At 45.0% G+C, this 26861-nt stretch overlaps 1 protein-coding gene across 1 annotated transcript; it reads right to left on the bottom strand.

Moving 5' to 3' along the window:
• Positions 1-2461: 2461 nt before the first annotated feature.
• LOC123751783 (tetranectin-like) lies at positions 2462-11389 on the bottom strand. The gene is made up of 5 exons (XM_045733862.2): positions 11200-11389; positions 10456-10500; positions 6923-6982; positions 5852-6031; positions 2462-5750 (listed from the first exon to the last, which is right to left on the bottom strand). The coding sequence occupies exons 1-5, from the start codon at positions 11348-11350 to the stop codon at positions 5497-5499; spliced, it is 690 nt and encodes a 229-aa protein (XP_045589818.2). The 5' UTR covers positions 11351-11389; the 3' UTR covers positions 2462-5496.
• Between the last annotated feature and the right edge of the window lie 15472 nt (positions 11390-26861).

The raw sequence follows: 26861 nt of genomic DNA, 5'->3' as shown, positions 1-26861 counted from the left end.
AGCACTATAATTTATTACATGAAATAAAAGTGCTTCACCAATCAACATTATATACACTAGTTTATGCTTTAAAAATCTTTAAAGAATGTATTGTAGGAACGTCAACAAAAAACGATGTTATGCTGGAGTGTCAAAGGGGTAAACTGCTGCAAACAGGATGGTATAGTGTCTACTTCCTACTGAAGGATGGGTATAGGGTCCACTACCACCTGTTAGGTGGGTAAGGGGTCCATATCACTTGTAGGATGGGTCTGGGCCCAACAACTGCCCACAGGATGGGTATGGGGACCACTATCATCCACAGGATGGTTATGGGGTTCACTACCGCCTACTGGATGTGTATATGGTCATCTACCACCCACAGGATGAGTATGGCGTCCACTACTGCCCACAGGATGAGCTTAGGGACCACTATCATCTACAAGATGAGTATAGAGTCCACTACTGCCCACTGATGGGAATATATATTCCTCTTTCGCCCAAAGAATGTGTGTGGCGTCCAGAATACAGCCCGAAGGATGTGTGGCGTCCACTATAAAGCCCAAAGGATGTGTGTGGCGTCCACTATAACGCCAACAGGATGGGTATGGGGTCCACAATCACCCACAGGATGAAAATTGAGTCTACTACCTCCCACAGGATAGGCATGGCCTCCATTGCCGCCTACAGCATGAGAATAGGGTCCAGTACCGTCCAGGAAAGGGGTATATGCTTAACTACCGCCAACAGGATGAGTATATCGTCTACTACCGCCCACAGGATGGGTATGGGGTTAACTGCCACCCATAGGACGCGTATGGGGTCCACTACCGCACTCAGGGTGGGTAGTGGGTCCATTACCGCCCACATGATGGGTATGGCGCCTACTGTCGCCCACAAGATAGGTATGGCGCCCACATGATAAGTATTGTGTCCACTACAACCCAAACGATGGGTATGGCCTCCACTGCCACATAAGGATGAGTATAGGGATCCAGTACCTCCCACGTGATGGGCATGAGTCCATTACCGCCCACAATATGCTTATTGACGTCATGTACCGCCTACAGGATAGGCATGGGGTCCACTACCGCCCATACGATGGGTTTGGGGATCACTATCATCCACAGGATGGGTATGGGGACCACTGTCATCCACAGGATGGGTATAGGGGTCCACTACCGCCCCTAGATTGGGTATGGGGGTCATGTCCCTCCACAGGAAGGGTATATGCGTCACTACTGCCCACAAAATGAGTATGGGGTCAACTATCGCCTTCAGGATGGGTATTGGGTAGACACCCACTCACAGTATGGGTATGGGGGGGGGGCACTACTACCCACAAGATGGATATGGGGTCACTACCCACCCACAGGATGGGCATGGGGGTCTACTACCGCCCACAGGATTGGTATGGGGTTACTACCACCCACATGATGGGTATGGGGGTCCACAACCACCCACAGGATGGGTATGGGGTCCAATACCGCCAACAGGATGGGTATGGGGTCCAATACCGCCCACAGGATGGGTATGGGGTCTATTACCGCTCACAGGATGGGCATAGGGTCCACTACCACCAACAGGATTAGCATATTGGGTAGTAGAACCTTCTACTGCCCACAGGATGGGTGTGGGATTTATAATTATAATAAGCACTATTAGTTTATTATTACTTATTAAGTTTATTGTTACAACTTAATCATTATAATTAAGTACCTAATTTCGTCTTCATTGTTTCCTACTCTGTGCTTTAAAGTTGCTCTGTATCTAGTGTTACCCAATCTTTATGTACTTAATCCAATCAACTTTACCATTGTGATCATTGCTGTCTTCTTATATGTGCTAGCAATATGCTGTATTGTGCCTATTAATCTTTGTTAAATTACCATTCAAGCAGTCAGTGCAATCTATCTGAGCTACCTATATGCTTTAATATACATGCCCGATACGCTACGCGTACTAGTGGCTTTACAAGAATGTAATTATTATGCTATGTATCCTCACAATCCCAATGTACCGTCTTCTATATATAAATAAATAAATAAATAAATAAATAAATAAATAAATAAATAAATAAATAAATAAATAAATAAACATTCAAATCTCTCTCATCTCATTTTTTTCTTGCAATGTACTTGTTATCATTTTATAAATTTTTTTAGTATTTACCTACGTAAAATTTTCTGTTAGATTAAGGATCTGCCCGAAACGCTGCGCGTACTAGTGGCTTTACAAGAATGTTATCACTATGCTATGTATCCTCAATATCCCAATGAACCTTCTTGTATATATATACATAAATAAATAAATATATAAATAAATAGTTATTACACATAATAATGGCGCTTCCCAAATCAATATTATATACAATATTGTATGCTTTGAAGATCTTTGAAAATAAAAATGAGAATGGATTGTAGGAACGTTAACAGAATACAATGTTACATTACGAATGTCTATGGGGTACACTAAAATCAAATCAAAATCAAAATGTTTATTCAGGAAAAAATACGTACATAGAAGATGAGTTACAAACATAATGTTTGATTTATAGATAGAGTTAGTACATATAATACCTAAAGTAACTAATACAACGTTTCCGGCAAAGTGTGGGGAGAAAAACCCCTTACACTAAAGATTAATACTAACTGAGATAAAAGTATAAATTGTGTTGAAATAAGGAAAAAAGGGAGGAGTGGGGAACATGGCAGAAATCAGCAATTATACAACTTGCTCAACAAAGAGTATTGTTTGAAAATAGCAAGACATAGGTTGACATTTAAGGAGTAAAGTAAGTTACAAGGAGTTCATTAGAAATAGTATTTAGTTTTTCTTTTAAACTGGTTGAGAGAGGTACAACCTTTGACATGATTGAGGAGGTCATTCCACAATCTGGGTCCCTTGATTTGTAGAGCATTTCTAGTTTGGTTAAGTCGCACTCTTGGAATATCAAATAGGAATTGGTACTGGAATGGAGCCCATGGGTTCTGTTACAACCTTCTAGGAAACTCTTAAGGTCAGGATTGACATTACAGTTCTGAGTCTTAAATATATAGGGTACACATAAGAGGATGTGCAGTGACTTAAGAACAAGATTTCAGTATCCCAACAGCTAATTCACCCCAAGTGAAACTTTTGTACTGTTAATTCATATCGATGCATGACAATCAGCAAGGTAACCATAATATTAACGCAAGTCCAAAAATATTGTGAACTTATCCTATTTATTCAAACACACCAAATATCGTAATTACGTGATTAAATACCAACCAACATACTGTTCATATGGTTGAACCAGGATGTTTATGACGCATTGAAATAAAAAAAAATCTGCTTAATAATAATTTGAGATAAAAGTCATACTAGCATACAACAATTAATCACATAAATAATCACTATATCACATCAATTAATCACTATACACACACAGTGTTCCACTTATACATACACTAAAAATACACGAAATCATAACACTCAGCATAAAACACACATTTACACTCAATATTACATAAGTGTGTAATATTGCCTTGTAGTTACAAGTCATTTTTCCTCATATTACCACAACTTAACCACCTAGGGCCTAACCTTTATTATGACATATTCTTGTAAAGGTGTTAATTTGGGTTAAAACACTAACAGACATGTGCCTAACCTGCATAGATCTTTGCTGAATATTGCAACTTCATTGTTTTGAAAGGATTGATTTTGGATATAAACTTAAATGACTTGTGCCTAACCTGCATGGATCTTTGTTGAATATTGTATCTATATTCTTAGAAAAGTGTTGTTTTGAATATGCACCTAACTACCCTGTGCTAAACCTGCCTGTGTATATGCTCAATATTGCAACTATATTGCTAGAAAAGTGTTTGTTTTACACATCAATTCAGCTACCTAGTTAGGATCTTTGTTCAACATTTCTAGCAATGTTTTGTTTCGGATGTGGACTCAACAACCCTGAACCTAACATGCCTTGACCTAACGTCAAATGTATCGTACGTTTGGAAAGTTTTTTTTGTTTTTTTTTTTCATCAACCCAACCGCCCTGGACTTAGCCTCTGATACCAGGATCTTGGTCCAAAGTTGCCTCTTATTCTTAGCCATGTTTGTTTTTACGTCATTACAAGCAAGCCAGCCTTTCTAACCTCAATTACCCGGGTTAATGGAAATGTGTTATTATTGGGCATTTTCTCTTCATTAGCTTAAATTAACCAGCCTGTACCTAACTTTATACCTGGATCTGAATTCCATTTTACACATATTCTAAGGAAAGCGATAAGATTCCCTATATCTATATCATTAAATAATCAAATTTTCTTAACCTAACCTATAATTAAGGGCTTAATAAACCCCCACCCCCCCTTTACCTTGAAATTATTCTATATATTGAAGATAAGACCCCTCTACATTTTCTAAATTATTAAAAATTAGGGTAATATGTCATAATGACCCCATTTTTGGAGGATGGGCTGCATAAATAAGGGTAAATTAGGGGTAAATTTAGATAATATGACATAAATAAGGGTCAGATATGGATAAATTAAGATATGACATAAATTAAGATAATAGGACATAAATTAAGATAATATGACCTAAATATAGATTATATGAGATAAATTAAGATAATATTACATAAATTAAGATAATATTACATAAATTAAGATAATATTACATAAATTAAGATAATATTACATAAATTAAGATAATATTACATAAATTAGGGTTCATTAGGGATAAATTAGGATATATTTGAATAATATGTGAAAATATATTTTCACCTTAATTATCCATAATTTACCCTTATTTTCGAGATAAGAGGAGAGGGGAGATAGAGCCCCTAGTTATGGGTAAGGTTAAGGGAAATTGGATTATTTAATGATATAGCTTCAAGAAGTGATCATGAGCAGTACAGCTAGGAGGAATGCTCATGTGCTGTACATTTGGAGTGCTCATGAGCAGTACAGCTTGGAGGAGTGCTCATGTGTTGTACAGCTTGGAGGAGTGCTCATGTGCAGAACAGTTTGGAGGAGTGTACATGTGTTGTACAGCTTGGGGGAGTGCTCGTGTGCAGTTCAAGTTGCAGGAACCTCAAATTATTTTCTCATTAATCATGTATATTATAATTTATCATATGAATCAAAGAGTTCACCACTTTATTATTACATATTGTATTAGCTAAATGACCCAGGTACACACTTGGTCCTAGTGATGACCTGCCAGGCCTCGGAGGTGCTCCTTGAGAAACGCAAGTCAGGTGTTAGTACTAGGACAGGGAGCAGGTGCTACTCCAAGGTCAGGAGGTATGTGTTACCCCAAGGTCAGGTGGTAAGAGTTACTCCAAGATCAGGAGGCAAGTGTTACTCCAAGGTCAGGAGGCAAGTGTTACTCCAAGGTCAGGAGGTATATGTTACTCCAAGGTCAGGTGGTAAGAGTTACTCCAAGGTCAGGTGGTAAGTATTACTCCAAGGTCAGGAGGCAGCTGATACTTCAAGGATAGAAGGCAGCTATGACAATTTAAGGCAATTTCAGTTTCTCACAAATAACTCCACGAATTTCCTGGCAAGGAAGATCAAAGAAAAAATAATGATCTTCCCTGAACATTGCTATGCAGTTTTGAGTGGTTCCTCCGTCGGGCTCCTGAATATTGTCAGTAATGCCGTCACCCCAAAAGGGGGTTCCCATCTTGACCTGGGTACCATCAGTCCAGAAGTAAGATCCCTCGTGGCCTGCATCTCTCCCACCGACCCAGTAAGACAACTTAGCCAGACCTGCGGACATATTAGAGAACAGGTGAATATTATCAGAGAGAAATTATTATGCTATAATACAGTTTTCAGGAACGACATAGGTCTTGAGCTGAATAACTCACCGTTACTGTGAAGGTACCTGACGAGGTAATACATGAAGTTGCCACAGTCAACCTTGACAATCTCGCCGCCCTTCTGCTGACAGTGACGTCTCATTGTTTCCCAAGTTCCCGTCAGTGCCGTCTCCACGAAGATACAGTGACCATACACGTCCACAAACGGTGCCACGCACTCCACGACCCCTGTGGGCGACAGAGCACACGACTCATGCAGATGAATATATTAGGCAACTCTTGTGTCGAGGCTTTTATATTCAATGAAACATTACTTAAGATTTTTAGTAGAATGTAGTTTGTCATGAAGGTCATGTCAAGCTTGTGCTCGGGTGAGGTAAGCTCTTAGCTAATGAGACCTATGAACTACAAGGTCAGGTGAGCAAGGGAACTACAAGGTCAGGTGAACAAGGGAACTACAAGATCAGGTGAACAAGGGAACTACAAGGTCAGGTGAACAAGGGAACTACAAGGTCAGGTGACCAAGGGAACTACAAGGTCAGGTGAACAAGGGAACTACAAGGTCAGGTGAACAAGGGAACTACAAGTTCAGGTGACCAAGGGAACTACAAGGTCAGGTGAACAAGGGAACTACAAGGTCAAGTGACCAAGGGATCTACAAGGTCAGGTGACCAAGGGAACTACAAGGTCAGGTGACCAAGGGAACTACAAGGTCTGGTGAACAAGGGAACTACAAGGTCAGGTGAACAAGGGAACTACAAGGTCAGGTGAACAAGGGAACAGTTTTCGAACACGACATGTGCCTTCTCTTAATGTTAAAAACGACAATCAAACAAGTGAATATTTAATGTTAAATTAATTTATATACTCATCAATAGGGATGATGGCTTTAAGTGTGTGCAGCCACCTACGGTCACTGGTGGTGGCAATGATGAGCAGTTTTCAACTTCGTCGTGACGTTTTTGGATAATGTTGTTGATAGTGATGCTGTTTTATAACTTCTTTGTCTCTAATGGGGAACACTATTACCCTTGCCATTATCTTGGGGAGCACTATTACCCTCACCATTATATTAGGGAACACCATAACACTCACCATCATATTAAGGAACACTATTACCTTTACCAGCATCTTGGGGAACACCATTAGCTTTAACAACGTTCTGCAAAGCCGCTATTTCTGGAAAGGGAAAACAAATTATGTGATTTATTTCTGATTAAGATCTTGAAAACCAAATATTTATAAAATTGACATTCATCAGTCAAGAAGAGTTCGTTTAAAATCACTTTATTAAACAATAAAATATTCATCTAGAATTTGTTAATAAATCAGTATGTAAAAGTTTCAATGGTTCCAAGGGGTTGTCATAGCCAGGGGGTGGTAATGGGGGACGAGCTCCCATGACCTATAAAATGCTCCTATACGGCATGCGTCTCAAATAGCCTCTGACAACCAAGTCCAACTCCTGGCCTGCACGGGTGGCTTAGTCTAAGTCCGGCGGAACTGCTTTTACCGACAGGAGAAGGGGCGAGGGCGTGCCTCTGGCGCCTTAAAACCAGCCACTGTTCATCCTCGGCGACCTCAACGCCAGAGTGGGTGCCGAGCACAACATTTGGCCCACTTGCCTGGGTCAATTCGGCATAGGAAGGATGAATGAGAACGGGCAACGTCTGCTAGAACTCTGCTGCCTTCATGGTCTTTGTGTCACCAACACGTTCTTCGGCACAAAGCCTCAACACCGAGTATCTTGGAGACACCCCAGATCCAAGCACTGGCACCAGCTTGACCTGATTCTTACCAGGCGTGCAAGTCTACCCAGCGTCAAGATTACGCGTAGCTACCAGAGTGCTGTCTGTGACACCGACCACTCCCTGGTATGTAGCAGGGTCAAGATGCAACCAAAGAAGATTCATCACTCGAAAAAGGCGGGCAGACCTCGCATCGACACCACCAAGACCCGCAACCAGGACAAGGTGGAAGATTTTGCACACGTGCTCGAGGAAGCTCTTCCTGGCCCAGCTGGGGTCACTGCCTGTAAAAGATGGGAGCACTTCAGAGACGCTGTGTTCAACGCTGCCATTTCCACCTTTGGCAAGAAGACCAGCAGGTCGGCAGACTGGTTCGAGGCTCACTCGGAAGAGATGACACCTGTAATCGAAGAGAAGAGAAACGCCTTGGCAGCCTACAAAGCCTGCCCAAGTCGGCGCAACTTACAGATCCTTCGGGCCGTCCGCTGCAAAGTGCAGCAGAGCGCCAGGCGATGTGCCAACAACTATTGGCTCCAGCTCTGCTCCCAGATACAGACTGCAGCGGATACAGGCAATGTAAGGGGAATGTATGACGGCATCAAGCAGGCCCTCGGCCCAATCCAGAAGAAGACCGCTCCTCTGAAATCTGCCACTGGCGAGGTGATTCAGGACCAGACACTGCAGCTGAAGCGCTGGGTCGAGCACTACTCTGAGCTATACGCCAGGGACAATGTGGTCACCGAAGATGCCCTGAGCGCCATTGAGTGTCTGCCTGTGTTAATGGAGCTCGACAGTGAACCGACCCTGGAAGAACTCAGCGATGCCCTAGACTCCCTTGCTTCTGGTAAAGCTCCTGGCAAAGATGGCATTCCTGCTGAGACCTTGAAGTGCTGCAGAGGTAGCCTGCTCATGGAGCTGCACGAAATTCTTTGCCTCTGCTGGGAAGAAGGAGAGGTGCCACAGGACATGAGGGATGCCAACATCGTCACACTGTATAAGAATAAAGGTGACAGGGGCGACTGCAACAACTACCGTGGAATCTCCCTCCTCAGTATTGTCGGAAAGCTGTTTGCTCGAGTCGCATTGAAGAGGCTCCAAGTACTTGCAGAGAGAGTTTATCCAGAATCACAATGTGGATTCAGAGCTGGCAGGTCCACCATCGACATGGTCTTTTCCCTCAGACAACTGCAGGAGAAATGCAGGGAACAGAAGCAGCCACTCTTTGTAGCCTTCATAGACCTGACGAAGGCCTTCGACCTCGTCAGCAGGGATGGCCTGTTCAAGATCCTCCCCAAGATCGGATGCCCACCCAGGCTCCTCAGCATCATCAGATCTTTCCATGAGAACATGAGGGGCACCGTGGTCTTTGATGGCCTAACATCAGGCGCCTTTGACATCCGAAGCGGAGTAAAGCAGGGCTGCGTACTGGCTCCAACCCTATTCGGGATTTTCTTCGCAGTTATGCTGCGGCACGCCTTCGGATCTGTCACGGAAGGCATTTACCTCCGGACCAGGTCGGATGGGAAGCTCTTTAACCTCGCCAGGCTGAGAGCCAAGACAAAGGTTCGGCTGAGGTGTCTGCGCGACTTCCTCTTTGCCGACGACGCAGCAGTCACTGCCCACTCAGCTGAAGACCTCCAACGGCTCATAACCCGCTTCAGCGAGGCCTCTCAGGCTTTCGGACTCACCATCAGTCTGAAGAAAACACAAGTCATGGGACAAGGAGTGGACTCCCCACCTGACATCGGCATCTCTGATTCCAAACTGGAAGTTGTTCACGACTTCGTGTACCTGGGCTCCACAATCTCTGACTCCCTCTCTCTTGATACGGAGCTAAACAAACGCATCGGTAAGGCATCTACTACCATGTAAAACTGACAAAGAGAGTGTGGGCCAACAATAGGCTAACTGAGTATACTAAGATTCAGGTTTACAGATCCTGTGTCCTGAGCACTCTCCTTTATGGCAGTGAGTCTTGGACACTCCGCGCCCGTCAGGAAAGACGGCTGAATGCCTACCACATGCGCTGCCTTCGACACATCTTGGACATCACCTGGCAGGACAAGGTGACAAACAACAACGTCTTGGGGAGAGCAAGAATCACCAGCATGTACACAATGCTGAAACAGAGACGAATGCGCTGGCTCGGGCACGTTGTGCGAATGGGCGACGGCAGGATCCCCAAGGATCTCCTGTATGGAGAGCTGAGGCAGGGAAAGCGTCCAGTAGGCAAGCCCCAGCTACGGTACAAAGACGTATGCAAAAGGGACCTGAAAGCCATGGACGTCGATCTTGCTATATGGGAGACACTGGCTACAGACCGTTCAGCCTGGAGGCAGTCTGTTCAACGAGGTCTCTCCAAGTTCGAGGAGTCACTTGCCAAGGAATCGGAGGCAAAGAGACAGAGAAGGAAAGCCGGTAACCAGGAAGACAGACCAGAATCGGACTTCGTTTGTGCTCGGTGTGGGATGGACTGCCACTCTCGGATTGGCCTCATCAGTCACACCAGACGCTGCACCAGGATTGACAACTAGGGCGCAACTCCATAGTCTCCCGAGACTGAAGGATGCCTACTACTACTACTACTAAAAGTTTCAATGATCCTCCAGAGCAGTGATCCTCAAACGGGTCGAGGCGCTTGACTCTCAAAAGAGGAATTTCTGTTAAGAGGATGAACTCTTAACTGAGAAAGACCGTACTCAGTATACTATATACATATCAAATGTAATGCCAATACACAGTTAAGCAGTCCTTTAGTAATGTCTGGCTCCTCAGAGTGCTTCTGCCACACCACACTAGCAAAGTGTACTAGTAATGAGCCAGATTGCACCATACTCTCTTGTGGTTAGTTGACATGAACATATTAGGAACAAGACAATGTATACAAACACAAGAGCCACTCACCGGAGGTAATGTTTGATTGCAGGTCGTTCAGCCACTCTCTTATTACTGAAATATAAACGACGAAAACCACATTACAATAACATGGTCGGTAATGAATAGAGTTAACAGTATTTTATGTAGTCTTGGTCGCTTCTGTCTTATATCCTTCTGTTGTCTCCTAAACCTACAATACCTGTGATCTCCTGAACCTACAATGTCTGTTATCTCCTGAACCTTCGGTGTCTGTTATCTTAATGATAACTTTGTGATCAGCTTAAGTAATAATAATGACAAATTATTACGACCATTGAGAAGGAAATTGAAATTAAATGAGCAAGTAACTGACCAAGGTACTGACTAGAAAAGAAAAATTTGATTTAAAGATATATAATCAGTGAACTTCACTTCAACACAAACTGCATCATCAAACTCAGCTACACCTTCTGCCACACCACACCCCAACACCAGCTGTATCATCCATCTCAGCTACACTTACTGCCACACCACACTCCAACACCAGCTGTATCATCCATCTCAGCTACACTTACTGCCACACCACACTCCAACACCAGCTCTGTCATCCATCTCGGCTACACTTACTGCCACACCACACTCCAACACCAGCTCTGTCATCCATCTCAGCTACACTTACTGCCACACCACACTCCAACACCAGCTCTATCATCCATCTGGATAACAATTTCCACCACAGCAAACTTCGACAGCTCCTACGTGACTGTGAAGCTGCTCCAGTGGTCTCCTTACCTCTGGTTCCGGAGTCGCGTTCAGCCAGCATGTTGGACATTGCCAGCTGGTTGAGGAGCAGCGTGTTGGATAGATCTTGAAGTGTCTGAATCTCTTGGGCAGCCGTCACCAGCGCCAGCACCGACAGCAGGATGGCTGAGAATGTTGCCATGTCGATCTCTCGGTGATCTTTGGGGGAGTGAGGCAGACACCCGTTGCTCTATTTATACGCTCGCCCGCCGTGGAAGGACACACACACACACACACACACACACACACACACACACACACACACACACACACACACACACACACACACACACACACACACACACACACACACACACTCACAACAACTGAGTAAAAGAACATGGAGAAACTACAGAAATAACAGAACACCAGAGAGCAGGGAGAGGTACCAGAGGGCCAGAAATGAGTACATCAGAGTGAGGAGGGAAGCAGAGAGACAGTTTGAAAATGACATCGCGAGTAAAGCCAAGACCCAACCAAAGCTGCTCCACAGCCATATCAGGAGGAAAACAGCAGTGAAGGAACAAGTGATGAAGCTGCGGAAAGGGGAGAACAGATACACAGAGAATGACAAGGAGGTGTGTGAAGAACTCGACAAGAGATTCCAGGAGGTCTTCACAATAGAACAAGGAGAAGCCCCTGCACTAAATGAGGAGGCGGCAACCTTGGAAACCTTGGAGGAATTTGACCTCACCAGTGATGAGGTCAAAAGGTGTCTGCTGGAGCTAGATGTGACAAAGGCTGTTGGGCCTGATAGAATCTCACCATGGATACTAAAGGAAGGTGCAGAAGCACTAAGTGTGCCACTCTCTATGGTGTATAACAGGTCACTGGAAACAGGAGACTTACCAGAAAGTTGGAAGACAGCTAACGTGGTCCCAATATACAAAAAGGGTGACAGGCAAGAGGCACTGAATTACAGGCCAGTTTCCTTAACTTGTATACCATGCAAGGTGCTGGAGAAGATCGTGAGGAAAAGGCTCGTAGAGCATCTGGAGGGAAATAACTTTGTAACGCACCACCAACATGGGTTCAGAGATGGTAAATCGTGCCTCACAGGGTTAATAGAATTTTATGACCAGGCAACGAAAATTAGGCAGGAAAGAGAAGGGTGGGCCGACTGCATTTTCCTGGATTGCCAAAAAGCCTTCGACACAGTACCCCATAAAAGGCTGTTAAAAAAGTTGGAGCAACAGGCAGGAGTAAAAGGGAAGGTGCTCCAGTGGATAAGGGAGTATTTAAGCAATAGGAAACAGCGAGTAACGGTGAGGGGGAAGACATCAGAGTGGCGAGATGTCACCAGCGGAGTCCCACAGGGCTCAGTACTTGGACCCATCCTGTTTCTAATATATGTGAACGATCTTCCAAAGGGTATAGACTCATTCCTCTCGATGTTTGCTGATGATGCAAAAATTATGAGAAGAATCAAGACGGATGAAGATAGACAGAGACTACAGGATGACCTGGATAAACTGGAGGAATGGTCTAGAAAATGGCTGCTGAAGTTCAACTCTGGAAAGTGTAAGGTGATGAAATTAGGCGAAGGGAGCAGGAGGCTGAACACAAGGTATCATCTGGGAGGGGAAATCCTGCAAGAATCAAATAGAGAGAAGGATCTGGGGGTTGATATCACACCGAACCTGTCCCCAGAGGCCCACATCAAAAGAATATCATCAGCGGCATATGCTAGACTGGCCAACATAAGAACTGCCTTCAGAAACTTGTGTAAGGAATCTTTCAGAACCCTGTATACCACTTATGTAAGACCAATCCTGGAGTATGCAGCTCCAGCCTGGAGTCCATACCTAGTTAAACACAAGACAAAGTTAGAGAAGATTCAGCGGTATGCCACCAGGCTCGTCCCGGAACTGAGAGGATTGAGCTACGAGGAAAGGCTAAAGGAGCTGAACCTCACATCCCTGGAAAACAGAAGAGTAAGGGGAGACATGATAACCACCTACAAAATTCTCAGGGGAATTGACAGGGTGGACAAAGACAAACTCTTCAGCACGGGTGGGACACGAACAAGGGGACACAGGTGGAAACTTAGTACCCAGATGAGCCACAGAGACGTTAGAAAGAATTTTTTCAGTGTCAGAGTAGTTAATAAATGGAATGCACTAGGAAGTGATGTGGTGGAGGCTGACTTCATACACAGTTTCAAATGTAGGTATGATAGAGCCCAGTAGGCTCAGGAATCTGTACACCAGTTGATTGACAGTTGAGAGGCGGGACCAAAGAGCCAAAGCTCAACCCCCGCAAGCACAATTAGGTGAGTACAATTAGGTGAGTACACAAACACACACACACAAACACACACACACACACACACACACACACACACACACACACACACACACACACACACACACACACACACACACACACACACACACACACACACACACACACACACACACACACACACACACACACACACACACACACACACACACACACACACACACACACACACACACACACACACAGTGTGTGTGTGTGAGACCCTGTTATCCACCTCACAGGTCCTCACACCTATGGAACAGCTTCACCCACCAGCAGAACACTCACCAAGGAGGCGATTTGAGAAAGGGCAGAAGAAAGTGAGCCTCAAAGCAATGTACACTTACATAGATGGAATTACAAATAAAGCAAATGAGCTTGGAGAACGGGTACTAGAGGAAAACCCAGACATAATAGCCCTCTCAGAAACAAAGCTAACGAAAACGATAACAAATGCAGTGTTCCCACAGGACTATTATGTTATGAGGAAAGAGAGGGAAGGAAGAGGTGGGGGTGGTGTAGCTCTGCTGGTAAGAAAAGGCTGGGATTTTGAGGAGATGGATATTCAGGGCTGTGAAGGTTTCAGTGACTACATAGCAGGCACCGTAACAAATGGAGGGAAAAAAATAATAGTCGAAGTCATATATAATCCACCACCCAATGACAGAAGACGTAGACAGGAATATGATAGAAACAACATGGCCACCATTAACATAATAGAAAGAGCAGCTTCTGTTGCCAGCAGGAATGGATCTGGACTACTAATTATGGGAGACTTAAACCATGGGAAGATAGATTGGAAGAACAGAGACCTGCATGGAAGACCAGAAACATGGAGAGCTAAGCTGCTGGACATGGCAACAAGAAACTTTCAAATCCAGCACTTCAAGGAACCAACAAGAATGAGAGGAGAAGATGAACCAGCAATGCTTGATTTGATATTTACCCTAAATGAGTGGGATATAAGGGAAGTTATGATGGAAGCGCCCTTGGGAATGAGTGACCACAGTGTATTGAACTTTGAGTACCTGGTAGAGCTAGGAATTATCTCCCCCAAAAAAGAACTAGGAATCAAAAGGCTGGCATACCGAAAGGGGAATTATGAACAGATGAGAAGTTTCCTAAGTGAAATACCTTGGGACACAGACCTCAGAGATAAGTCTGTACTGGGTATGATGGATTATGTTACCCAAAAGTGTCAGGAGGCAGTAAACAGGTTCATCCCGCCCCAAAGGGAAAAATCCGAGAAGCAACAGAAGAATCCATGGTATAATAGGGCATGTATGGAAGCGAAGAAACTGAACAAAAGAGCGTGGAGGAACTTCCGGAATAACAGAACACCAGAAAGCAGAGAGAGATACCAGAGAACCAGGAATGAGTACGTCAGGGTGAGACGAGAAGCAGAGAAAAGTTTTGAAAATGATATAGCAAACAAAGCCAAGACCGAACCAAAGCTACTCCACAGTCACATCAGAAGGAAAACAACAGTGAAAGAACAGGTATTGAAACTTAGAACAGACGAGGACAGGTATACAGAGAAAGACAGAGAGGTGTGTGAAGAACTCAAAAAGAGGTTCCAGGAGGTCTTCACAATAGAACAAGGTGAGGTCACTGTGCTAGGAGAAAGGGAGGTAAACCAGGCGGCCTTGGAAGAGTTCGAAATTACGAGAGAGGAGGTCAAGAGACACCTGCTGGATCTGGATGTTAGAAAGGCTGTTGGTCCAGATGGGATCTCACCATGGATACTGAAGGAGTGTGCAGAGGCACATTGCTTGCCACTCTCCATAGTGTATAGTAAGTCACTGGAGACGGGAGACCTACCAGAAATATGGAAGACGGTGAATGTGGTCCCAATATACAAAAAGGGCGACAGGCAAGAGGCACTGAACTACAGGCCAGTGTCCTTGACTTGTATACCATGCAAGGTGATGGATAAGATCGTGAGAAAAAACCTGGTAACACATTTGGAGAGAAGGGACTTCGTAACAAATCGCCAACATGGGTTCAGGGAGGGTAAATCTTGCCTTACAGGCTTGATAGAATTCTACGATCAGGTGACAAAGATTAAGCAAGAAAGAGAGGGCTGGGCGGACTGCATTTTCTTGGATTGTCGGAAAGCTTTTGACACAGTACCGCATAAGAGGCTGGTACATAAGCTGGAGAGACAGGCAGGTGTAGCTGGTAAGGTGCTCCAGTGGATAAGGGAGTATCTAAGCAATAGGAAGCAGAGAGTTACGGTGAGGAGTGAGACCTCCGATTGGCGTGAAGTCACCAGTGGAGTCCCACAGGGCTCTGTACTCAGTCCTATCTTGTTTCTGATATATGTAAATGATCTCCCGGAGGGTATCGATTCATTTCTCTCAATGTTTGCGGACGATGCTAAAATTATGAGAAGGATTAAAACAGAAGAGGACTGTTTGAGGCTTCAAGAAGACCTAGACAAGCTGAAGGAATGGTCGAACAAATGGTTGTTAGAGTTTAACCCAACCAAATGTAATGTAATGAAGATAGGTGTAGGGAGCAGGAGGCCAGATACAAGGTATCATCTGGGAGAGGAAATTCTTCATGAGTCAGAGAAGGAAAAGACTTGGGGGTTGATATCACGCCAGACCTGTCTCCTGCAGCACATATCAAGCGGATAACATCAGCGGCATATGCCAGGCTGGCCAACATATGAACGGCATTCAGAAACTTGTGTAAAGAATCATTCAGAACCTTGTATACAACATATGTCAGGCCAATCCTGGAGTATGCAGCCCCAGCATGGAGTCCATATCTAGTCAAGGATAAGATCAAACTGGAAAAGGTTCAAAGGTTTGCCACCAGACTAGTACCCGAGCTGAGAGGTATGAGCTACGAGGAGAGACTACTGGAATTAAACCTCACTTCGCTGGAAGACAGAAGAGTTAGGGGGGACATGATCACCACATTCAAGATTCTCAAGGGAATTGATAGGGTAGATAAAGACAGTCTATTTAACACAAGGGGGAACACGCACAAGGGGACACAGGTGGAAACTGAGTGCCCAAATGAGCCACAGAGATATTAGAAAGAACTTTTTTAGTGTTAGAGTGGTTGACAAATGGAATGCATTAGGAAGTGATGTGGTGGAGGCAGACTCCATACATAGTTTCAAGTGTAGATATGATAGAGCCCAATAGGCTCAGAAACCTGTACACTTTTTGATTGACGGTTTAGAGGCGGGACCAAAGAGCCAGACCTCAACCCCCGCAAGCACAATTAGGTGAGTACACACACACACACACACACACACACACACACACACACAGAGGTCAGACAGCCGCGGAGGTCAGAAGGGTCTGGAAAGCTCTTGCGTAGCTAGTGAATTGGGGGGAATAATCAGTGTATATGCGTATATGAGTGTATATGAGTGATTGAATAACTAGTAAGCTCACTCAAACCACAAGAAAGTGAAGAAAAACAGTACAAACACCACCACTGAAAATAAGTGTCGAGTACATCATGGTATTGTGAAATTGTGGAGCCGAAATTGTGGAGCCGGAGTGACCTCACCACTAGTGACCTCACCAGCTGTGACGCGGGACGCAGCGACCTCACATCTTGACCAGCCGCGTGGAGTACTTTCTCGCCTGTTTGTGCTGCAGATTGTGCAGGGTATTGAGGAGCACCTTTTTGGCTGGGTTGTTACTGCAATGACTAGACCAGGAAGGGGTTCAAGGTCAATCACCAGCAGGGATGAGGAGGAGGACAGATTTATAGACAAATTAATAGGGAAATTTGTAGAGAGAAGGAGCGATTGGATGGAGGATCTAATTCAAGGGATTAAAAGTGAGTTATTTCAGCAAATACAGGATGCGGTAGAGAGGCAGAAACAAGAACTTATGCTCTATGTTCAGGAAGAGATTAGGAAGGGAAGATAGGACTGGGAGAGGGAATGTGCTCGGATCACAAACGAATTAGGAAGGATTAACAGCATGGCTAAGGACAGAGGATTAGTGGGGGATGGGTTAGTGACTGCGGTTGGGATGGAGAATCCCCAGGGGACAGGCTACCAGCATGACACTGAATTACTGAGGAGACGGTCTATTATAATACATGGATTATTCGAATCTGGGTCACCAACAAGACAAGAGAGAATAGAAACGGAAAAATACGAATTGCACGAGATATTGAGATGTATTGGAGCAGGAATGGCAGAACACGAGGTGGATATCAGCCGCCGGGTTGGACCTTACAATTGTACCAAGAATAGACCTGTTCTGGTGCAATTCTCCAATGAGGAGGCTGTGGAGTACATAATGAGGAACAAGCATTTACTCAGAGGAAGTGAAACCCATTACAATGTGTTTATAGAGAGGTTTATGACGAAAGATGAGCAAATAGCCCACAAGAATAGATGGCAACAACGACAAAGAACTAGCCTCTCAGGTAGTCTCACCTCCCAGGTCACATCCCAGGTCACCTCCCAGGCCACCTCCCAGGTCACCTCCCAGGTCGCATCCTCCCCAACTCAGCCCTCCTATACCTCCCCCCTGCCTCAGCCCCCCAAAACCCCCCTGTCCCTTCCACATTTGCACCTCCCCAATGATTCCCCTGCCCCTGCTACATCACACCTGTCAACGACCCCAGTGGGTCAAGCCATGCCCTCCCCAAACCCACCTTCCCATCCCCCCTCCCCAACTACCCCTTCCTACTCCCCTGCCCCTTCTACCCCATTGACTTCAATTCCATCTATTCCATCCCAGCTTCCACTGCACCCCTCTTCCACTCACCCCCAAACCCCACCCAACCCTCACCCCTCCTATGCACCTCCAGCCCACATTTAACCCCCTCACCTTGTGACCCCCTAACACCTTCCCCCATCTCCCTCTTCTCCTCTTCTACCCCAAAACCCCCACCTACCCCCGATATCCCCCTAACTAATACACCCTCTCTTCCACTCCCAGCACCCATGCTCCATTCTCATCTCAGCCCTCTGCCCTCAGTATCCCTCTCCCCCCCAACCTCTCAACCTCTATCTGACTCTCAGTCTCACTCTATTTCTCAACCCCTCTATGCTATTCAGACCCCTAACTTTCAGACCCATTATGCCCTTCCTACCCCCCTAGATGCCCAGACCCCATTCGCCTACCAGGCACTCCCAGGCACCCCCCTAGCACCCCCCACTCACCCCACAGCCCCCACTTGCCCCCCAGACACCCCCCAGTTCCCCCCAGACCCCTGGTGAAAGGGGGAACTCTGACACCCGAGTTTCCAAGAAGAGTCTCAAGGTTTGGTACACCAATGCTGATGGGGTAGCCAATAAAGCAGAAGAGATAAAAGAAAGAGTTAGTGAGGCAGACCCAGACATAGTGGCAATAGTGGAAACTAAAATAAATGGCATGATCTCGGATGCAATCTTTCCAGAGGGGTACCAGGTGATAAGAAAAGAAAGGACACAGAGACAGGGAGGAGAAGTGGCACTACTAATAAAGCGGAAATGGAAGTTTGATGAGCTGGAAAATCCTGGTACCAATGAAAGCACGAGCTTCATACATGGAACTCTGACAGTGGATGGGAAGTAGATTGTAATCTTGATACTCTACAATCCCCCACCAAACAGTAGAAGGCCCAGGCAGGAGTACGAGGACAGCAACAAGACATGTATAGATGAACTGCAGAGGGCAGCAACTTTAGTGCATAGAATGAGAGCGAAGCTGCTGGTCATGGGGGACCTAAATCACGGAGAGATAGATTGGGAAACGAGGAATCCCCATGGCGGGGAGGAGACCTGGGGAGCGAAGCTGGTAGACGTTATTGACAGGAATTTCCTAACACAGCATGTGAAAGAAGATACTAGGGAAAGAGGAGGGGATACGCCCAGCCTATTAGATCTCATTTTCACCCAGAATGTAGAAGACATCGAGCAGTTGGAACATGAAATACCACTAGGAGCTAGTGACCATTGTGTCCTAGTCTTTGACTACATGATGGAGCTTAAAATTGTGACCAAAGGACAAGAGGTCCGGGAAAGGAGACTTGATTACAGAAAAGGGGACTACAGAAGGATAAGGGACTACCTGGGAGAAGTGCAGTGGGAGGAAGAACTTAGAGGAAAAACAGTGCAAGGTATGATGAACCAAGTCATATTGAAATGCAAGGAGGCTGAAGAGAGATTTATTCCAACAATAAAGGAAAAAAGCAGGAGGGAATATAATAACCCATGGTTTAATAGACAGTGTCAGGAAGCAAAGGTGAGAAGCAGGAGGGAGTGGAGGAAGTACAGAAGACAAAGGACAGAGGACAACAGGATTTGATGTAACAGAGCTAGGAATGATTACATTAACATAAGACGAGTGTCGGAAAGAAATTATGAGAATGATATTGCAGTCAAAGCAAAAAAGCAACCTAAATTACTACATAGCCATATAAGAAGGAAGATGTCGGTAAATGACCAAGTGACAAGACTGAGGAAAACAGAAGGGGCATATACAGAAAGCGACAAGGAAATCTGCGAGGTACTGAATGCAAAATTCCATGGAGTGTTCACAACCGAGCCTGAGCAGCTCCCATTGTTAGAAGAGATTACCCAAGATGAAAGACTATCAGATATAGAGATGACAGCAGAGGATGTAATGAAACAGTTGACAACACTGGATGCAAATAAAGCTGTTGGACCAGACAAAGTATCACCGTGGATACTTAAAGAGGCAGCGCAGGCTCTCAGCGTGCCTCTGGCAATGATCTTTAATGAGTCACTTATGTCGGGAGAATTGCCCAGTTGCTGGAAGGAGGCAAATGTCGTACCGATTTTCAAAAAAGGTGATAGGGAGGAGGCACTTAACTACAGACCCGTATCACTGACAAGCATCCCCTGCAAAATACTTGAAAGAATAATTAGGCTAAGACTTGTTGAGCACCTGGAGAGCATTGGGTTTGTAAACAAGCACCAACATGGGTTCTGGACAGGGAAATCATGCCTAACAAACCTTTTAGAATTCTATGATAAAGTAACAAGGATAAGGCAGGACAGAGAAGGCTGGGCAGACTGCACATTTCTTGACTGCCAAAAGGCCTTTGATACAGTACCGCACATGAGACTGCTATACAAACTTGAGAGGCAGGCAGGAGTAAGCGGAAAGGCCCTAGTATGGGTGAAGAACTACCTAACAGGAAGGAGCCAGAGGGTAATGGTAAGGGGCGAGAAGTCGGACTGGCGAACAGTAACAAGTGGAGTACCTCAAGGATCGGTGCTGGGACCAATCCTCTTTCTAATTTACGTAAATGATATGTTTACAGGAGTGGAATCATACATGTCAATGTTTGCGGATGACGCAAAATTAATGAGAAGAGTTGTGACAGACGAGGATTGTAGGATCCTCCAAGAGGACTTAAACAGGCTGCAGAGATGGTCAGGGAAATGGCTACTGGAGTTTAACACCAGTAAATGTAAAGTTATGGAAATGGGATCAGGTGACAGGAGACCAAAGGGACAGTACACAATGAAGGGGAACAGCCTGCCTGTAACGATTCGAGAAAGAGACCTGAAAGTGGATGTGACACCTAATCTAACTCCTGAGGCACATATAAATAGGATAACGACAGCAGCGTACTCTACACTGGCGAAAATTAGAACTTCATTCAGAAACCTAAATGAGGAGGCTTTTGGGGCGCTTTACACTGCCTACGTGAGACCCGTCTTAGAGTATGCCGCGCCATCATGGAGCCCCCACCTGAAGAAACACATAAAGAAACTGGAGAAGGTTCAGAGGTTTGCGACGAGGCTTGTCCCAGAGTTACGAGGGATGGGATATGAAGAGCGGCTGAAGGAACTGAACCTTACGACACTAGAGAAAAGGAGGGAGAGAGGAGATATGATAGGGACATATAAAATACTCAGGGGAATTGACAAAGTGGAAATAGATGAAATGTTCACACGTAATAATAACAGAACGAGGGGACATGGGTGGAAACTGGAAACTCAGATGAGTCACAGAGATGTTAGGAAGTTTTCTTTTAGCGTGAGAGTAGTGGAAAAATGGAATGCACTTGGGGAACAGGTTGTGGAAGCAAATACTATTCATACTTTTAAAACTAGGTATGATAGGGAAATGGGACAGGAGTCATTGCTGTAAACAACCGATAGCTGGAAAGGCGGGATCCAAGAGTCAATGCTCGATCCTGCAAGCACAAATAGGTGAGTACAAATAGGTGAGTACACACACACACACACACACACACACACACATGCAATGTTTCCACAGGAATACTATATAGTTAGGAAAGAGAGGGAAGGAAAAGGAGGAGGTGGTGTAGCTCTGCTGATAAGAAGAGACTGGAGTTTTGAAGAGATGGTTATCCAGGGCTGTGAAGGTTTCAGTGTCTACATAACAGGAACCAACACAATTGGGGACAAAAACGTATAGTAGTAGTCATATATATAACCCCCCACCAAATGACAGAAGACCTAGACAGGAATATGGTTGAAACAACATACCACTATTAACATGATAGTGAGGGCAGCTTCTTTTGCTAGCAAGAACAGATCCAGACTGCTAATCATTGGGGAGACTTCAAACACGGGAAGATAGACTGGGCGAACTGAGACCCACATGGAGGACCAGATATATGGAGAGCTTAGCTGCTGGACGTGGTAACAAGAATCTTTCTAAGCCAACACATCAAGGGACCGACAAGAATGAGAGGGGAAGATGACCAGCTATGCTTGATCTAATGTTTATCCTGAATGGGTCGGATATAAGGGAAGCTAAGTTGGAAGCCCTTTTGGGAATGAGTGATCATATTGTATTGATCTTTGAGTACCTGGTTGAGCTAGGAGTAATCATCCCCCCAAAAGAACTAGAAAAAGGGGCTGGCATATCGAAAGATAAATTATGAGGAAATGAGAAAATTTCTAAGAGAAATACCGTGTGACACAGAACTCAGAACTAAGACCGTACAAGACATGATGGACTGTCACCAAAAAGTGTCAGGAGGCAGTAAACAGGTTTATCCTGAACCAAAAGAAAAAAATGAGAATCAAATGAAGAATCCATGGTTTAATAGGGCATGCATAGAAGCAAAGAAAAGGAACAAAAGTATGTGGAGGAACTTCCAAAATAACGGAACAGAAGAAAGCAGAGAGAGATGCCAGAGAGCCAGAAATGAGTATATCAGTGTGAGAAGAGAAGTACAAAGACAGTACGAAAATTATATAGCAAATAAAGCAAAGATCGAACCAAAACTGATCCACAGCCATATCAGGAGGGAAACAACAGTGTAAAAACAGGTGATGAAACTACTTAAAACGGATGAAGACAGGTACACAAAAAATGACAAAGAGGTATGTGAAGAACTCAACAAGACATTCCAGGAAGTCTTCACAATAGAACGAAATGAAGTCCTTGAGCTAGGAGAGGTGGCAGTAAACCAGGAGGCCATGGAAGGGTTCGAAATTACCAGAGATGAGGAAAAGAGGCATCTGTTGGATCTGGACGTGAGACAGGCTGTTGGTCTGGACGGAATCTCACTACGGGTACTGAAAGAATGTGCAAAAGTACTTGGCTTGCCACTCTCCATAGTGTATAGTAGGTTACTGGAGACGGAGGACTTACTAGAAATATAGAAAACGGCTAATGTAGTCCCAGTATACAAAAAGGGTGACAGGCAAGAGGCACTGAACTACATGCCAAGGTATTTAACGTGTATACCATGCAAGGTGGAGAAGATCGTGGGAAAGAACGTAGTAGCACATCATGGAGAGAAGGGACTTTGTGACACACCTCCAACATGGGTTCAGGGATGGTAAAGCTTACCTCACTGGTTTAATAGAATTCTACAATCAGGTGACAAAGATTAAGCAAAAATGAGAAAACTGGACACAATGCATCTTCTTGGACTGTCGGAAAGCCTTTGACACAGTACCCCATAAGAAGCTGGTGCATAATTTGGAGAAACAGGCAAGAGTAACTGATAGGGTGCTCCAGTGGATAAGGGAGTACCTAGGCAATAGGAAGCAGAGAGTTACAGTGAGGGGTGAGACCTCAGATTGGCGTGAAGTAACCAGTGGAGTCCCACAGGGTTCTGAACTCGGATCTATCCTGTTTCTGGTATATGTAAATAATTTCTCAGAGGGTATAGACTCAGTCCTCTCAATGTTTGCTGGTGATGCCAAAATTATGAGAAGGATGAAGACAGAGGAGAACAGCATGAGGCTCCAAGAAGACCTGGATAAACTGAAGGAATGGTCCAACAAATGGTTGTTAGAGTTTAACCCAAGCAAATGTAATGTAACGAAGACATGTGTAGGTAGCTGGAGGCCAAATACAAGGTATCATTTGGGAGATGGAATTCTTCTAAAATCAGAGAAAGTCTTAGGGGTTGATATCACGCCAGACCTGTCCCCCGAAGCCCACATCAAGAGGATAACCTCAGTGGCATATGCCAGGTTGGCCAACATAAGAACGGCCTTTAGAAACTTGGGTAAGTAATCATTCAGAACACGTATGTCAGACCAATCTCGGAGTATGCAGCTGCAGCATGGAGTTAATGTCTCGTCATGTATAAAACTAAATTGGAGAGGACTCAGAGGTTTGCCAGCAGACTGGTGCCCGAACTGAGGGACATGAGCTATGAGGAGAAGCTGCGGGAATTAAATCTCACGCCGCTAGAAGACAGGAGAGTTAGGTGGGACATGATCACCACATACAAGATTCTCAAAGGAATTGATAAGGTAGACTAAGACAGTTTATTCAACACAAGGGGCACACGCTCTAAGGGACACAGGTGGCAATTGAGTGCCCAAATGAGCCATAAAAACATTATAAATATTTTTTTTAGTGTCACCGTAGTTAATAAATGGAATGCATTAGGAAGGAAGTGAGCCCAATAGGTTCAGGAACCTGTTCACCTGTTGATTGACGGTTGAGAGGCGCGACCAAAGGACCGAAGCTCAACCCCCCCCCAAGCACACCTAGATGAGTATAACTAGGTGAGTACAAACACACCCACACACAAGAATGTTGCCAGGCTGAACAACATAAGAACGAATTTTAGAAACTTGTGTAAGGAATCATTCAGAACCTTGTTTATCACATATATCTGATCAATCAATTAGTATGCGGCTCCAGCATGGAATCCATATCCCGTCAAGCATAAGACTAAACTGGAGAAGGTTCAAAGGTTTGCTACCAGACTAGTACCCAAACTGAGGGATATGAACTACGAGGAGAGAATACGGGAATTAAACGTCGCTGGAAGACAGAAGAGTTAGGGGGGACATGACCACCACATTCAAGATTATCAAAGGAATTGATAGCGTAGATAAATACAGATTATTTAATACAAGGGGCACACGCACTAGGGGACTCAGGTGGAATTTGAGTGCCCAAATGAGCCATAGAGACATTAGAAAGAATTTGTTTATTATCAGAAAAGTTGACAAATCGAATGCTTTAGGAAGTGATGTGGTGGAGGCTGACTCCATGCACAGTTTCAAGTGTAGATATGATAGAGCCCAATAGATTCCGGAACCTAAGCTCAGTTGATTGACAGTGGAGAGGCGGGACCAAAGAGGCAGAGCTTAATCCCTGCAAGCACAACTAGGTGAGTACACACACACACTGCCACTAGGCTAGTCCCAGAACTAAGAGGCATGAGATACGAGGAAAGGCTACGTGAAATACACCTCACGTCGCTGGAAGACAGGAGAGCTCGGGGAAACATGATCACTACCTACAAAAATATCAGAGAAATTGACAAGGTAGATAAATATAAACGTTTAAACACAGGTGGTACGCGAACAAGGGGACATAGGTGGAAACTGAGTACCCACGTGAGCCACTGGGACGTTAGAAAGATCTTTTTCAGTGTCAGAGTAGTTAACAGATGGAATTCATTAGGCAGTGATGTGGTGGAAGCTGACTCTATATATATCTGGTGACCTGGGCTTGTTCAGTGATTTCCTCAAACATCAAACTTCCTTCACTGTTTGCTTGCTTCACAAAAGGTTTTCGTTGTTTTATTTGATATTTGGTGTCTTCGTGTATATCTCTTTTTAATTATAATTATGTTAATTATTTATTTGATTATTTAATTACACCGTCAAGTGAAGATTAGGTCTGGGTCGACCTTCTGAGTGGTCTAGGAGGCCATTCAGGATACGTGGTCTTGGGAACTCAGAGGCCCTCATGAGAGGCAGCTGAGTCTGGTATTCATGAGCATCACTCACAGGACGAGTATATATATAGCATAAATGAACTAAACTAAAAAAATATATAACCAGCTGGTTTTCATCCTATTATCAAGGTGCTGTTCATGCTGGTATGGCGGTATGTTTACTCAAAGGACGAGTGGCGCTGCCCAATAACTCGCCCTTGTCAGTAAAGTTTTAATGTGAAATCCGACCTGCACAAACACTCTTGAGACTTCCCTGACGCACACACTGTTGACATCACCCTAGTTTTAGCCTCGTCTCTGCTGGGTTTTCCGAGAGTCCTGGTCGAGGACCGGGCCGCGGAGCGCGGGGACGTTAAGCCCTAAAATCATTGCAAGGTAACCAAGGTTACCGTCCGCTCTTCAGCTAGGATATCCGTGTTTACAATCATGGCGTCACAGAAGCACTGCTGTAAAGTTGGCGTCAGGGTTTGTACTTGCGCCGCGGTCGTCCTTATGAGATTTGATTAGTAATGTAGCACATAGCCATCCTGCAGGTGGTAGTGGAAGGGTTACAGAGCCACACTATACCCATCCTACAGGTGGTTTTGAAAGGGTTACAGGGGCACACTATACCCATCCTGCTGGTGGTAGTGGAAGGGTTACAAGGGCACACTATACCCATCCTGCAGGTGGTAGTGGAAGGGTTACAGAGGCACACTATACCCATCCTGCTGGTGGTAGTGGAAGGGTTACAGAGGCACACTATACCCATCCTGCTGGTGGTAGTGGAAGGGTTACAGGGGCACACTATACCCATCCTGCAGGTGGTAGTGGAAGGGTTACAAGGGCACACTATACCCATCCTGCAGGTGGTAGTGGAAGGGTTACAGAGGCACACTATACCCATCCTGCTGTTGGTAGTGGAAGGGTTACAGAGGCACACTATACCCATCCTGCTGGTGGTAGTGGAAGGGTTACAGAGGCACACTATACCCATCCTGCTGGTTGTAGTGGAAGGGTTACAGGGGCACACTATACCCATCCTGCTGGTGGTAGTGGAAGGGTTACAGGGGCACACTATACCCATCCTGCTGTTGGTAGTGGAAGGGTTACAGAGGCACACTATACCCATCCTGCTGGTGGTAGTGGAAGGGTTACAGAGGCACACTATACCCATCCTGCTGGTTGTAGTGGAAGGGTTACAGGGGCACACTATACCCATCCTGCTGGTGGTAGTGGAAGGGTTACAGGGG

This window comes from Procambarus clarkii, chromosome 80, assembly GCF_040958095.1.
Source record: "Procambarus clarkii isolate CNS0578487 chromosome 80, FALCON_Pclarkii_2.0, whole genome shotgun sequence".
In the NCBI taxonomy this organism is placed as follows: domain Eukaryota; kingdom Metazoa; phylum Arthropoda; class Malacostraca; order Decapoda; family Cambaridae; genus Procambarus; species Procambarus clarkii.
This window is presented reverse-complemented; position numbering and strand designations above follow the sequence as displayed.